At 42.5% G+C, this 14,590-nt stretch overlaps 1 protein-coding gene across 15 annotated transcripts in view; it reads right to left on the reverse strand.

Annotated features, from left to right (window-relative positions):
* CLIP1 (CAP-Gly domain containing linker protein 1) overlaps nucleotides 1-14,590 on the reverse strand; it is a 152,605-nt gene that overhangs the window by 8,848 nt on the left and 129,167 nt on the right. For all 15 annotated transcript variants that reach the window (XM_009181909.3, XM_009181908.3, XM_009181905.3 and 12 more), the window contains one exon: nucleotides 8,764-8,816. In XM_009181909.3, the coding sequence (XP_009180173.2) occupies nucleotides 8,764-8,816 (53 nt within the window). The remainder of the gene's footprint in view (nucleotides 1-8,763; nucleotides 8,817-14,590) is intronic.

Raw genomic sequence — 14,590 nt, forward strand, 5'->3', positions numbered from 1 at the left:
TGACCTCAAGTGATCTGTGCACCTCAGCCTCACAAAGTGCTGGGATTACAGGCTCACACCACTAGGCCCAGCTAATTTTTGTATTTTTAGTAGAGTCCGGGTTTCACCATGTTGGCCAGGCTGGTCTCAAACTACTGACCTCAGGTGATCCGCCCACCTTGGTCTCCCAAAGTGCTGGGATTACAGGTGTGAGCCACTGTGCCTGGCCATACTTAAAGTTTTGTTATAAAAACTTGCATTTTAAAATGCCAAGGTCATTAAAGAGAAGAGAAGGCTGAGAAACTGTCACATACAGAGGAGACGAAGGAGATACGACAACGAACTGCAAGGCGGGATCCTAGTTTGGATGCTGGAACACAAAAGGACATTAGTGAGAAAACTGGTGAAATCTGAATGAAGTCCCTTGTTTCAGTTGAGAGTATGCTGCTCATGGTAATTTCTTAGTTTTTTGATAACTGTGCCGGAGCTGTGTAGGATGTTCAATTAGGGGCATCTGGGGGAAGGTCTATGAGAACTAGATGCACTATGTTTGCAACTCTTCTGGAAATCTGAAATTATTTTACAATAAAGCGTTTTTAAGCGACATGCAGTGTGAAACACGAGAGGAAAATGACAAAAATACTTTAGGAAAAACAAAACTGGAGAAAAATTTCCTAGGCTAGGCCACAAGCCATACAACCTAAGATACTGCATCAGCAGAGACAATCATCAGTGAGCGGTCATAACCTTCACAAGAAGTCAAATCACACCTGCTGCTATTCCAAGGAACTGGGAAAATGCAGAGGATGTACTGGTTGTCTGTTTTGGAACCAACTGGAGGAACAGGAAACTGAGGCCCAGGTTAGAAACGGCAGAATGTATGTCTGGTTAGTGAGACCCAAGATATCCGGCACACAAGTTACAGAAATCTCATGACTTATGGCAAATTGAAACTCTACACAAAGATGAAAATATAAGTGTTGTATTTATCTCATTGTGTGGCTTACACTTACACTCCAGAATGAGAAGTAGTAAGAAAAGAATCTGAGACAGAAATTTCTTGAATTAAAAACCCCAACATTACTCACGCACTGGAAACGGGTGGGCATCAGTGCAGGTAAATTACTAAGCTAGTAACACCTTGTTAGGACATAGGCTCTTGCTTAGGTTAAAACAGCAACTTAAATGAAAGGAATGTACAGGCGCTTTTTGCCATCTGGGAAGTAAAAATATCTGATGTCATCCAAAAATGCAATAAAGCCTGGGTTTCAGCTAGGCATGGTGTCTCATGCCTGTCACCCCAGCACTCTGGGAGGCAAAGGCAGGAGGATCGTTTGAGGCCAGGAGTTCGAGACCAGCCTGGCTGACACAGTGAGACCCCCGCCTCTACAAAAACTTAAAAAAAAAAAAAAAAAAAATAGCTAGGCATGTCAGCGCATGCCTGTTGTCCCAGCTACTAGGGAAGCTGAAGCGGGAGGATCGCTTGAGCCCAGGAGCTTGAGGTTGTAGTGAGCTGTGATAGTGCCACTGCACTCCAGTCTGGGCAACAGAGCAAGACTCCGTCTAAAAAAAAAAATTCCCGGGTTTCTTACGTTTCTATTAAACGCATTTAGTAATTGGTTGTGTTGTAAAAATGATTTCCAGAGCTTCACTTGCTATAAATCCAACTCAAATTTAAAAAATGTAATTTTAAATGTTTTTACTAAAAAAATACCAGGATTTGAGGTTGTCAAGAAGAGATTTAGATTTCCCTATAATCGGGACTCTATTTGGCCAAGATCCCACAGATGCTCAGTGCTGGGGAGGAATAAACAAACCTCCAGCTGGCAGAAGGAAAAAGGGACAGGTGTCCTTCTCGGGGGCCACCAAACAGACTCTGCTCATAATCACATACGCACACAACCTCTCAGTCTGGCTGCTTTCTAAGGAGATGGCTGCCAGAATGTTTCTTATACAAGTTACCAACACGTGCATGGTTAAGAAATCTGACTTGTGATTTATATACCAGATGACAGGGTAAGTAGACTCTGGCAGCTCATCTTTGCGACCCATCGTCATCGCTAGCTTCTTAAGCCATCTCTAAGCCCCAATTCCACCGTGCAAACCACCAGGAGGGGCGAAAATAAACCATCGTTTATGCCAACATTACTGACATCTGAGTCACAAATTGTATTAAGCCATTAGCTGGAATGACTTGGTATTACCAAAAAAAAAAAAAAAATCAAGAAGGGAAAATAAAAAAAAAAAAAAAAAAAAAAAAAAAAAAAAATCAAGAAGGGAAAATAAACATAATATGAAAGAAGGGATAGAGGGACCAGAAATCTCTCTCTCTCCATCTCCCAAGGGAACATTTTATCTAGATTCTTTCCTTACTACTTATATAAGAAATAAATTCCAGTAATGAAGCAAATACCTTAAAGTGTTACTGGGCAAGCTTTAAAAATGCAAGATAACAAGAACCAAATATTAGAACCATGAAGAGAAATGCAAATACAGTAAGGAGACTAAATTTGCACTGAAGTTATTTGCTGTACATAGATATAAAAAGGAAATATATGTGTGTGTTTGTGTGTGTGTGTATATATATATATACTGCTGAGAATATTTTACAAAACAAAAGCAAGACACAGAGGGACAAAGGCAGCCAAAAAATATATACAACAATTTGGTTTACTAAAAATATATGAAATTTATTTATTATAACGTGGATAGACTTTCTTTAGTCTTACCATTAAAGACACACAGATATAGCAAAGGAAGCAAGAGTAGGAAAGGGAAAAGAGAGGGGTGAAATGAGCATTGGTAAGTAGCGCAAGCTCGGAGACAGTCAGACAGTTAGCAACCCACAGTGAGCCGGATGAGCTGAAGTAGCACGGGACCTCTTCAGAATTTGGGGGCTCTATTGTCAAACCAGTTTTCGCTCCTAACAGAAATACTGCATGGGCACTGACAGGATGCATTCTGACTCCAAAAATCCATGCCTTGTGCTTTGGCTTTGGAGCCCCTTCTTTGACACGAAAAAGCCTGGAGAAGGGAGCGAAACCAAACCAGCTCCCGAATCTGCATCAGGCTTCAGAGGCACAGATGAACAGACCCCCCCAGCTCTGGCAATTAGAGCAATGCGAGGCATACCCTGCTTCACCCATTAGACTCTTAGAGCCTGTTTTAAAAGGCTTGCCCAACTTGAGAGTTTTTCAAAGAAATGATTACATTTTTATGCTTGGGGAAAAATTTTTACTACATATTGCTTGCAACTCGGTGTTTAAAGTTACAAAAAAAAAAAAAAAAAAAAACACAGCAAATAAAGAAAGGTTCTACTAATTTCTTTCTGTCTTTCTTTCTTTTATTTTTTGAGATGAGAGTCTCGCTCTGTTGCCCAGGCTGAAGTGCAGTGGTGCAATCTTGGCTCACTGTAACCTCTGCCTCCTGAGTTCAAGCAACTCTCCTGCCTCAGCCTCCTGAGTGGCTGAGATTCCAGGCACGTGCCACCACACCCAGCTAATTTTTGTATTTTTAGTAGAGATGGGGTTTCACCATGTTGGCCAGGCTGGTCTTGAACTCCTGACCTCAGGTGATCCTCCCAAAGCACTGGGATTACAGGTGTAAGCCACCGTGCCCAGCCAGATTCTACTAACTTCTTAATGATAACCAGTTTAATCCTACAGTTGGGAGTAAGGTCTGCACTTGAATATCATGACCATTTGGCCAAAGTGATTCTATTACTCTCTTAACTATGTATATTTAATGACCACTTCTGAATTCAAGTGTTGACTAAGCTCTCAGTTCTTGCATGACCAACTACATTTCAAATACTTCACAATGTAAGTATTTGCAAGGCTTTTTAAATTAATAGTATATTAAGTTCTTTTTGGTACTCAATGGTTGATACATTTATTTAATCATTACACACAGACCTACATATGAATCCTTCATCAAACTGACTTTTAGAAGGCATCCCAACTATTAGCTAAAATACATTTACATACAGGTTTCTAAAATAGCGATAACTTTCCATAAGCATTAATTAACAAACAAACAAAAAACACTTTTACATATGAGAAACTAGGAGTGAAATTTTCACTCCCAGAAAAAGTTATCTTTATCTATAATTTCTGATGAAAATTAAGAGTGATTTTCAAGAGACATTCCCCTAAACATTGAGGACATAAAACAGGAACAGAGAGAAGTAGGAGAGAACTTCACAGCCCCCAAATTTGTTCCTTTTTTTTTTTTTTTTTTTTTTTTTTTTTGAGGGGGTTTTTTTTTTTTTCCCCCTGGCTGGGGTGCAGTGGCGCGATCTCGGCTCACTGCAAGCTCCGCCTCCCGGGTTCACGCCATTCTCCCACCTCAGCCTCCGAGTAGCTGGGACTACAGGCGCCCGCCACCACGCCCGGCTAGTTTTTTGTATTTTTAGTAGAGACGGGGTTTCACCATGTTAGCCAGGATGGTCTCGATCTCCTGACCTCGTGATCCACCCGCCTCGGCCTCCCAAAGTGCTGGGATTACAGGCTTGAGCCACCGCGCCCGGCCTATTTTTGTATTTTTAGTAGAGACGGGGTTTCACCATGTTGGCCAGGCTGGTCTCAAACTACTGACCTCAGGTGATCCACTTGCCTTGGCCTCCCAAAGTGTTGGGATTACAGGCGTGAGCCACTGCGCCTGGCCATATTCCATCTTTTTAAGCCATGAAAAACGTCCTATGCCTAACCGTATTTTGAAAGGCATGTAATTTAAAGTTACATAAGGACTTTATCATTAAGTACATCATATTTTTTAAAATATATATATACATAAATAATAAATAAATAAAAAGCTGAAAAATTCACTGAGAAGAGAACCAGCATAAAAATCTGATGACCTGAGTCTTTAGCCTGCACCTATCTTTTATTAGTCCTGAGTTCTCGGCCAGCTTGCCTAACTTTTTGAGTTTTAGTTTCATCGTTTTATGTATTTATTTTATTTTAAAGACAGAGTCTCGCTATGTTGCCCAGGCTAGAGCACAGAAGCTCTTCTCAGGCATGATCAGAGTGCACTACAGCACTGAATACCTGTGCTCAAGTGATCCTCTCACCTCAGGCTCCTGAGTAGCTGGGACTACAGGCATGTGCCACCATGTCCAGCTAATTTCATCATTTGAAAATGCAAGCTCCACCATTATATTTCACTGGGTTGTTTTGAGATGAGATCAATTTGTGAATTATGAAGTGCTACATAAATGTAGGGAGACACCAGTCTTTTTTTTTTTTTTGAGACGGAGTCTTGCTCTGTCACAAGGCTGGAGTGCAGTGGCACGATCTCGGCTTACTACAACCTCCACCTCCTGAGTTCAGGCAATTCTCCCACCTCAGCCCCCCGAGTAGCTGGGACTACAGGTATGTGCCACCATGCCCTGCGAACTTTTGTATTTTTAGTAGAGATAGGGCTTCACCTTTCACCGTGTTGGCCAGGATGGTCTCGATCTCTTGACTTTGTGATCCACCCGCCTCGGCCTCCCAAAGTGCTGGGATTACAGGTGTGAGCCACTGCGCCCGGCCTAATTTTTGTATTTTTAGTAGAGACTGGGTTTCACTATTTTGCCAGGCTGGTCTTGAACTCCTGACCTCAAGTGATCCACCCGACTTGGCCTCCCAAAGTGCTGGGATTACAGGTGTGAGCCACAGCGCCTGACCTTTTTTTTTTTTTTTTTTTTAAATGAAGACACAGTCTCACCATGTTGCCCAGGCTGGTCTCTAACTCTCATGCTTAAGTGATCCTCCCTCTTTGGCCTCCCAAACTGCTGGGGTTACAGGCATGAACCATCTTGCCCGGCCACAGCTCCCTTGCCAGAATGCTACAGGAACAAGTCCTATTTATTTTTCCACATGTCCTTGATAACTCCTTACATAAGGGTTTAAAAATAAATAAATAAAAACCTTATTTATGTAAAATTAAATACCCTGAGGCCCACAGAGACAGAATGGTGCCTGTAAACAGGAATGAGGTTTAGGCACGGCAAACTAGGCATCACTTTTCAAGGTCCCTGGAGAACATCTGGCTGGGCTGGGAATCATTGGTCATGCTATTCTTTAAGGTTTGTTTCTAGTTTTAGTTTTAGTTTTGTTTCTAATAAGCAAAAAAGCACATCACTATTGTGATATGCACCCATTTAGTATTCTGCAGCAACTGCTGGACAGGCTGTGGTTCTCAGCAGTAGCACCCACTAAACCTGCTTGGCACCGTGTAAAGCACATTCTCTAAACAAAAAACACACATTTCAAAAGAGCAGACAGGCCAGGTGCAATGGCTCACGCCTGTAATCCCAACACTTTGGGAGGCTGAGGTGGATGGATCACGAGGTCAGGAGTTAGAGACCAGCTGGCCAAGAGGGTGAAACCCTGTCTCTACTAAAAATACAAAAATTAACCGGGCGTGGTGGTGCACGCCTGTAATCCCAGCTACTTGGGAGGCTGAGGCAGGAGAATTGCTTGAACCTGGGAGGTGGAGGTTGCGGTGAGAGCCGAGATCATGCCACTGCACTCCAGCCTGGGTGACAGAGCAAGACTCTGTCTCAAAAAAAGAATTAGACAAAAACTTATCAGGGGCATGGCAGTGGTGAAACACACAAGCATTCTGAGTATAAACACCACCTTAGGGAAATTTCATTAAGTATTTCTAAATTTAAAAAAAGGAAAGGTAGCCTGGGCAACATAAAGAGACCTTGTCACTATAAAACAATTTTTAACTGGGCACGGTGGCTCCCACACCTGTAATCCCAATACTTTGGGAGGCTGAGGCGGGCAGATCACAGGGTCAGGGGATCGAGACCATCGTGGCTAACATGGTGAAACCCCATCTCTACTAAAAATACAAAAAATTAGCCGGGCATGGTGGCGGGCACCTGTAGTCCCAGCTGCTCAGGAGGCTAAGGCAGGAGAATGGCGTGAACCCGGGAGGCAGAGCTTGCAGTGAGCCGAGACTGCGCCACTGCACTCCAGCCTGGGTGACAGAGAGAGACTCCATCTCAAAAAAAAAAAAAAAAAAAACTTAAAAGCTGGGTGCGGTGGCTAATGCCTGTAATCCCAGCACTTTGGGAGGCCGAGGCAGGTGAATCACAAGGTCAGGAGATTGAGACCATCCTGGCTAACACGGTGAAACCCGCCTCTACTAAAACCACAAAAATTTAGCTGGGTGTGGTGGTGGGCACCTGTAGTCCCAGCTACTCAGGAGAGGGAGGCAGGAGAATCGCTTGAACCCAGGAGGCAGAGGTTGCAGTGAGCCGAGATCGCGCCACTGCACTCCAGCCTGGGCCACAGAGTGAGACTCCCTCTCAAACAAACAAACAAAAAATTAGCCAGGTGTGGTCACGCATGCATGCCTGTAGTCCCAGCTACTTGGGAGGCTGAGAGGTGGGAAGATCAATTGAGCCCAGGAGATTGAGGCTGCAGTAAGCCATGATTGAGCCACTGTACTCCAACCAGGGCGACAGAGCAAGACCATGTCTTGAAAAAAAAATAAATTTAAAAAAGAAAATGCATCCCTGGACCAAGGCCTAATGTCCTTTAGAATGTGGCTAATGGAATCCAAATAACTAAATCTAAATAAATAAATAAAACCCTCAACTCCTAAGCAACTGCCAAGCTGGCAGAGGAGACAGTGCTGCGTAAAACACACACCTCAGTAGGTTGGTGGGGAAACCTGCTCTGCCCTGACGAGTGGGAATAAAATACTTCATGAGAGCATGGAGAAATTACTGGTTATGCTACTGTTTAAGGTTTGTTTTTATTTCTAGTTTTGTTTCTAACAAAAAGCACATCACTGTTGTGATATGTACCCATTCTGTAGCGCCCACTGGACAGACTGTGGTTCTCAGCAGTAGCACCCCCTAAACTTGCTTGGCACTGTGTAGCACAGACATTCTCTAAACAAAAACTGCACGTTTTAAAAGAGCAGACAAAGACTTATCAGCTTATAGAAGCATCAGGCTTCTGTACAATTATTTCTGTGGGCCGTGTTCTTCCTTACTGGAAAGTACTGAAAAAGTTATCCTAGTTTTTAATTTGAGTATCATTTGACTATCATGGGAGAGTAAGTAAAAGCCTTTTAAAGCAAATAGAAACATTTAAAATGACATTACCCATTATTAGTGAACATTAAAATTTTTATATAATTTAAATCAGTATTTATATCCAGATCAATAACTATATGTAAGACTCTAGTATTTTTAGTTACTGAAACTAGGAGATAACAGTGGTGTAACATGAGACAATCTGATTTTAGATCACTTCTGAGTGAAAGCAACTGAACATGGCTTACAAATAAAACTACTGTGAAACTTCTGCAAATGAATTTTCTTTTTTTTTTTTTTGAGACGGAGTCTCGCACTGTCGCCAGGCTGGAGTGCAGTGGCGCTATGTTGGCTCACTGCAACCTCCGCCTCCCAGGCTCAAGCAATTCTCCTGCCTCAGCCTCGCAAGTAGTTGAGATTATAGGCGCCCGCCACTATGCCCGGCTAATTTTTTGTATTTTTAGTAGAGATGGGGTTTCACTATGTTGGTCAGGCTGGTGTCGAACTCCTCGTGATCTGCCAGCCTTGGCCTCCCAAAGTTCTGGGATTACAGGTGTGAGCCACTGTGCCTAGCCCTGTAAATGGATTTTCATATTTTGTCAATTACAAGTACCAAACTATCACAATGCCATTTTCCGAATATAAGAAGGTCACTTGTTTTCTGCTATAAGTTACCACATATACCATGTTCTGACATCTTATTAAACACACACACATACAACAGTAAACAGAAAGCTTACCTTTTTTTCATTTCTAACAACTGATTATTGAGCACAGATCTTTCTTCTTCCAGCTAGGAAAAAAACATAAAAAACTTTCATTCATAACCAGGCCACAGAGAGGCATATTTTTCATCCCACATGTCATCCCCCAGGTTCCAGGATACCTAAAGCCACTGGCTTTCCTCACCAGCAATGAAGAGTAGCAAGTGGTCACTCTATCGCAGGATATTGTTATTAATATATAAATCACTTATGACCTCAGTAACTCCCCCTCCTCAGGGATCTGAGAGTTAAAAATATTAAATAATAACACCTTGAACACAACAAAGCACCACATCTTAAGTATTCAAATTTTTTTTTTTTTTTTTTTTTTGATACGGAGTCCCACAGTGTCGCCCAGGCTGAAGTGCAGTGGCACAATCTCTGCTCATTGCAAGCTCCACTTCCCGGGTTCACGCCATTCTCCTGCCTCAGCCTCCTGAGTGGCTGGGACCACAGGCGCCCACCACCATGCCCAGCCAATGTTTTGTATTTTTAGTAGAGATGGGGTTTCACTGCGTTAGCCAGGATGGTCTCGATCTCCTGACCTCGTGATCCGCCTGCCAGCCTCCCAAAGTGCTGGGATTACAGGCACAAGCCACTGCTCCCGGCCAGCATTCAAAAATGTTAATTGGCCAGGCGCAGTGACTCACACCTGTAATCTCAGCACTTTGGAGGGGCCAAAGTGGGCGGATCACCTGAGGTCAGGAGGTCGAGCCCAGCCTGACCAACATGGTGAAAGCCCATCTCTACTAAAAATGTAAAAATTAGCCGGGTGTGGTGGTGTATGCCTGTGATCCCAGCTACTAGGGAGGCTGAGGCAGGAGAATGGCGTGAACCCGGGAGGTGGAGCTTGTAGTGAGCCGAGATCGAGCCACTACACTCTAGGCTGGGCGACAGAGCGAGACTCCGTCTCAAAAAAAAAGATTGTTAAATGAGTGAGTAAAGCTCCACTGCTAACATTCTAGTTCCTCTACTTAAACCGCAAAGGTCAAGTGTCACTAAATTGCAGAGGACTAGGAGCAGGCTACCTACTCTCTATGGGCCTCAATTTACTCATCCATCAATTCAACACACATTCACTGAATGGTTACTATATTCAAGCATTATTCAAGTATTTGTTTCTCACGTATAAAACAAAGAGGTTACAAAAGAATTTCCAGTGGTTCTTTATTATCCCATGAAGGATAAAAAACAAAAGATTCAGGTAGTTAATCTTGTGAAGGAAGAATCATCTCTGCCTCCAACTTGCACTACCCAGTTTGGCCAAATACCACCAGTTTCAACTCACACTGTTTTTTTTGTTTTTGTTTTGATACAGAGTCTTGCTCTGTTGCTGAGGCTGGAGTGCGGTGGTACAATCTTGGCTCACTGCAACCTCCGCTTCCCAGGTTCAAGTGATTCTCCTGCTTCAGTCTCCCAAGTAGCTGGGATTACAAGTGCCTACCACCATGCCCAGCTAATGTTTGTATTTTTAGTAGACAGGGTTTTGCCATGTTGGCCAGGCTGCACACTGTGAATTTTTTAAATAAGGGTAAAAAAGCTCTTATATGTTTTTCTTAAATAAAAATATAACAGCAAAGATTATGTAATGGTTTCCAACAGCCTAGCGTTTAAGTTACCAGCTCACTCTACGTAGTTATAGTCATTATTAGTTATGTTCATGCTTTGCTATGAGGTCTTACTTTTAAAATTCTTAAATATACATAACACATGTTCTGAACATAAATATCCCTTTACCATGAAATCTATAGAGGTTAACATAGTTTTATAGACTCTTTGATGTCCTAGCCCATTAAGATATATGTTTTTTCTGCATGACTAATTCACAGAAATATTTAGAAATTTTTAGAATGAAAGGAAGAAAAAAGAGTGGGAGGCAAACTTTTAAAAAATGAAATGAGAAAGAGAACATCTGGAGAGTGGGATATGGAGATGAGAAGGGTTTTCATTTTGGTCTTTATGCCCTTTGTACAGTTTATATTTATTCTTTAAAGAAGGAATCTGTTTTAGTTTTAAAACTTAAAAGTTAAAAAAAATGAATACTTAAAACTGGAAAATTTTTACAATGAATATACAAATGGACAAAGAGCATGGCAGATAATTCACAAAACAGAAAATAAAAATCATTAATGAACATTTGAAAAATCATTCAACCTTACAAACACACAATACACAAAGATTCTCCCTCTTTCTCAGAGGGTCCATGTGCCTGAACTTCCAAGGAAGAGATGTTTGGTATTTATTATACTGATCTTTATAGAAAACAATGTTTTTTCTTCTTCTGGTCCAGGATTATTACCCAATCTAGGAGATAACAAGCTGTATCTAGCAGTTTTCTTTCTTTTTTCTTTCTTTTTTTTTTTTTTAAAGACAGCGTTTTACTCTTGTTGCCCAGGCTGTAGTGCAATGGCACGATCTCACCTCACTGCAACCTCCGCCTCCTGGATTCATGTGATTCTCCTGCCTCAGTCTCCTAAGCAGCTGGGATTACAGGCACCACCATGCCTGGCTAGTTTTTCATATTTTTAGTAGAGACAGGGTTTCACTATGTTGACCAGGCTGGTCTCAAACTCCTGATCTCAGGTGATCCACCCGCCTCAGCCTCCCAAAGTGTTGGGATTACAGGTGTCAGCTCCCGCACCAGGCCCTTCTTTTCTTTTTTTCTGAGATGGAGTCTCACTCTGTCACCTAGGCTGGAGTACAGTGGCGCGATCTTGGCTCACTGCAACCTCTGCCTCCCAAGTTCAAGCGATTCTCCTGTCTCAGCCTCCCGAAGAGCAAGGATTACAGGCGTGTGCCACCACACCCAGCTAACTTTTGTACTTTTAGTAGAGATGGGGTTTCACCATGTTGGACAGCCTGGTGTCGAACTCCTGACCTCAGGTGATCCACCCGCCATGGCCTCCCAAACTGCTGGGATTACAGGTGTGAGCCACCGCACCCAGCCAGTTCCTCCAGTTCCTCATTCTTGCCTTGTATTTTGTGGCCTTGACCGTTTTGAAGAGTAGAAGCCAGTTATTTTGTAGAGTATCAGTTTGGATTCGTCTGATGTTTCCATGTGATTAGAGTCAAATCATGCACTTTTTGGCAGGAATACCACAGAAGTAATCCTGTGTCCTTCTCAGTAGATGATATCAGGAGGTACACACTGTTAATTTTTGGTGAGGTTAACTTGGGTCACTTGGTTAAGAAAGAAGTATCTTCCATGTTTCTCCACTGGAAAGATACTATTTTTTTCTTTGTAATTAATATGTATTTTTGGGGGATACATTTTGAAACTATGTAAATATCCTGTTATTCAACAAACTTTTACCTACTTATTTTAGCAAAGATTGATGATTCTTGCCTGAAAAAATTATTACCATGCTGGTTACCATATGGTGATTGTATGATTCCATCATTCCATCCATTAAATATTTATTAGTTGGCCTTCTACCATCAGGAAGGGCTTTCATTTTCCATCCATCCATCCATCCATCCATCCATCCATCCATCCATCCAAGACAGAGTCTCGCTCTGTCACCCAGGCTGGAGTGCAGGGATGCAATCTTGGCTCACTGCAACCTCCACTTCCCAGGTTCAAGCAATTCTCATGCCTCAACCTCCCAAGTAGCTGGGATTGCAGGCATGCGCCACCTCGCCCAGCTAATTTTTTTTTTGTTTGTTTGTTTTGTTTTTTTTTAGTAGAGATGGGGTTTCACTATATTGGCCAGGCTGGTCTCGAACTCCTGGCTTCAAGAGATCTGCCCATCTTGACCTCCCAAAGTGCTGGGATTACAGGTGTGAGCCACTACTCCTGGCTTCCATTTATTTATTAATACCTGTTTAGATTCATGGTTTCCTGTTATTCAATCGGTTATAATCCATTATATCTCTATGTATTTTGATGCTCAAATTATCTAATATTTGGTCAGTGGGAGCTTCTTCAAGATGGCTCTGATGTCCTCTCCACTAATCTCCATTATTCTTTGAGCGCTTCCTTGCTTTTTGGTACACAAAATATTCCATGCTCACCTTTTACTCTTTCCGTCCCAGCCCTGGAATCAGCCATTTCTCTATGGACTTCTGGTTCCTTTAGTGAAGAGCATTTAGAAAACAAGCTCTAGGCACTAGTTGTGCTCACTGGTACTGGGTTTTGTTGCTTCTAAGCCCTGTCAGTGGAGCTGACCAAAACTTAAAACTTCTACTCTTCAAAAGACATTGTTAAGAAAATATAAAGACAAGCCACAGATGGAGAGGAAACATCTGCAAAACACAACCCAATAAAGAACTTGTATCTAGAATATATTAAGAACTCTCACAATGCAATAATATGTAGACACAGAAACAAAATGAAAAACGACCAAAAGATTTGAACAGACATTTTACCAAAGAAGAGAGACAGATGGTTAGTAAGCACAGGAAAACGATACTCAGCATTATCAGTCATCAGGAGAACATAAACTGAAACCACACTGAGATACACTCCATGTGCCACCTGGGCACCCAAGCCCTCCATCCCAGTGGTTCCCTAGTTGGCGAGTAGATTAATGTTTAATATTAAAAAGACAAAACAAAACAAAAACCCCTAGATGCTGAGAAGTATGTGGAATAACAAGAAACCTCATAAGTTGCTGGTGGGAATGTAAAATAGTACTGATTTTGGAAAATGGTTTGAGAATTTCTTTTTCTTTTCTTTTTTTTTTTTTTTTGAGATGGAGTTTCACTGTTGTTGCCCAGGCTGGAGCACAATGGTGCAATCTCAGTTCACTGCAACCTCCACCTCCTGGGTTCAAGCTATTCTCCTGCCTCAGCCTCCTGAGTAGCTGGGATTATAGGCATGTGCCACCATGCTCGGCTAATTTTGTATTTATAGTAGAGACGGGTTTTCTCCACGTTGATCAGGCTGGTCTCGAACTCCAGACCTAAGGTGATACACCCGCCTCGGCCTCCCAAAGTGCTGGGACTACAGGTGTGAGCCACCGTACCCAGCCTGAGAATTTCTTAAAAAGTTAAACATACACTTACCATACTAGCAATTCCACTCTTAGGTGTTTACCCATTATAAATGAAAACATATGCCCTGGCCTCTTCACGAATGTTCAAAGCAACTATGATATAATCCCAATCTATTGATGTACATAACAACATGGACAGAGCTCCAAAGCATATGCTAAGTGAAAGAAACTTAGAGAGACTGGGCGCAGTGACTCACACCTGTAATCTCAGCACTTTGGGAGGCCAAGGCAGGACGACCACTTGAGCCCAGGAGTTTGCGACCAGCTTGGGTAACATAGTGAGACTTTGTCTCTACAAAAAGATCAAAAAATTAGTCAAGTGTGGCGTGGATGCGTATAGTCCTAGCCTCTCAGGAGGCTGAGGTGGGAGGCTACAATGAGCCAAGACTGCACCACTGCACTCCAGCCTGGGTGACAGAGTGAGACCCTGTCTCAAATAATAATAATAGATAAAAATAGGGCCGGGCGCGGTGGCTCACACCTGTAATCCCAGCACTTTGGGAGGCCAAGGTGGGTGGATCACGAGGTCAGGAGATAGAGAGCATCCTGCATAACTAACATGGTGAAACCCCGTCTCTACTAAAAACACAAAAAATTAGCTGGGCATGGTGACGGGCACCTGTAGTCCCAGCTACTCGGGAGGCTGAGGCAGGAGAATTGCTTAAACCCAGGAGGCAGAGGTTGCAGTGAGCCGAGATTGTGCCATTGCACTCCAGCCTGGGAGACAGAGCGAGACTCCATCTAAAAAAACAATTAATTAAAAATAAGTTAACATTAAAATTAAAATTAAAAATAGAAAAAAATTT

Source organism: Papio anubis, chromosome 9 (genome assembly GCF_008728515.1).
Source record: "Papio anubis isolate 15944 chromosome 9, Panubis1.0, whole genome shotgun sequence".
NCBI classification, from domain to species: Eukaryota; Metazoa; Chordata; class Mammalia; order Primates; family Cercopithecidae; genus Papio; species Papio anubis.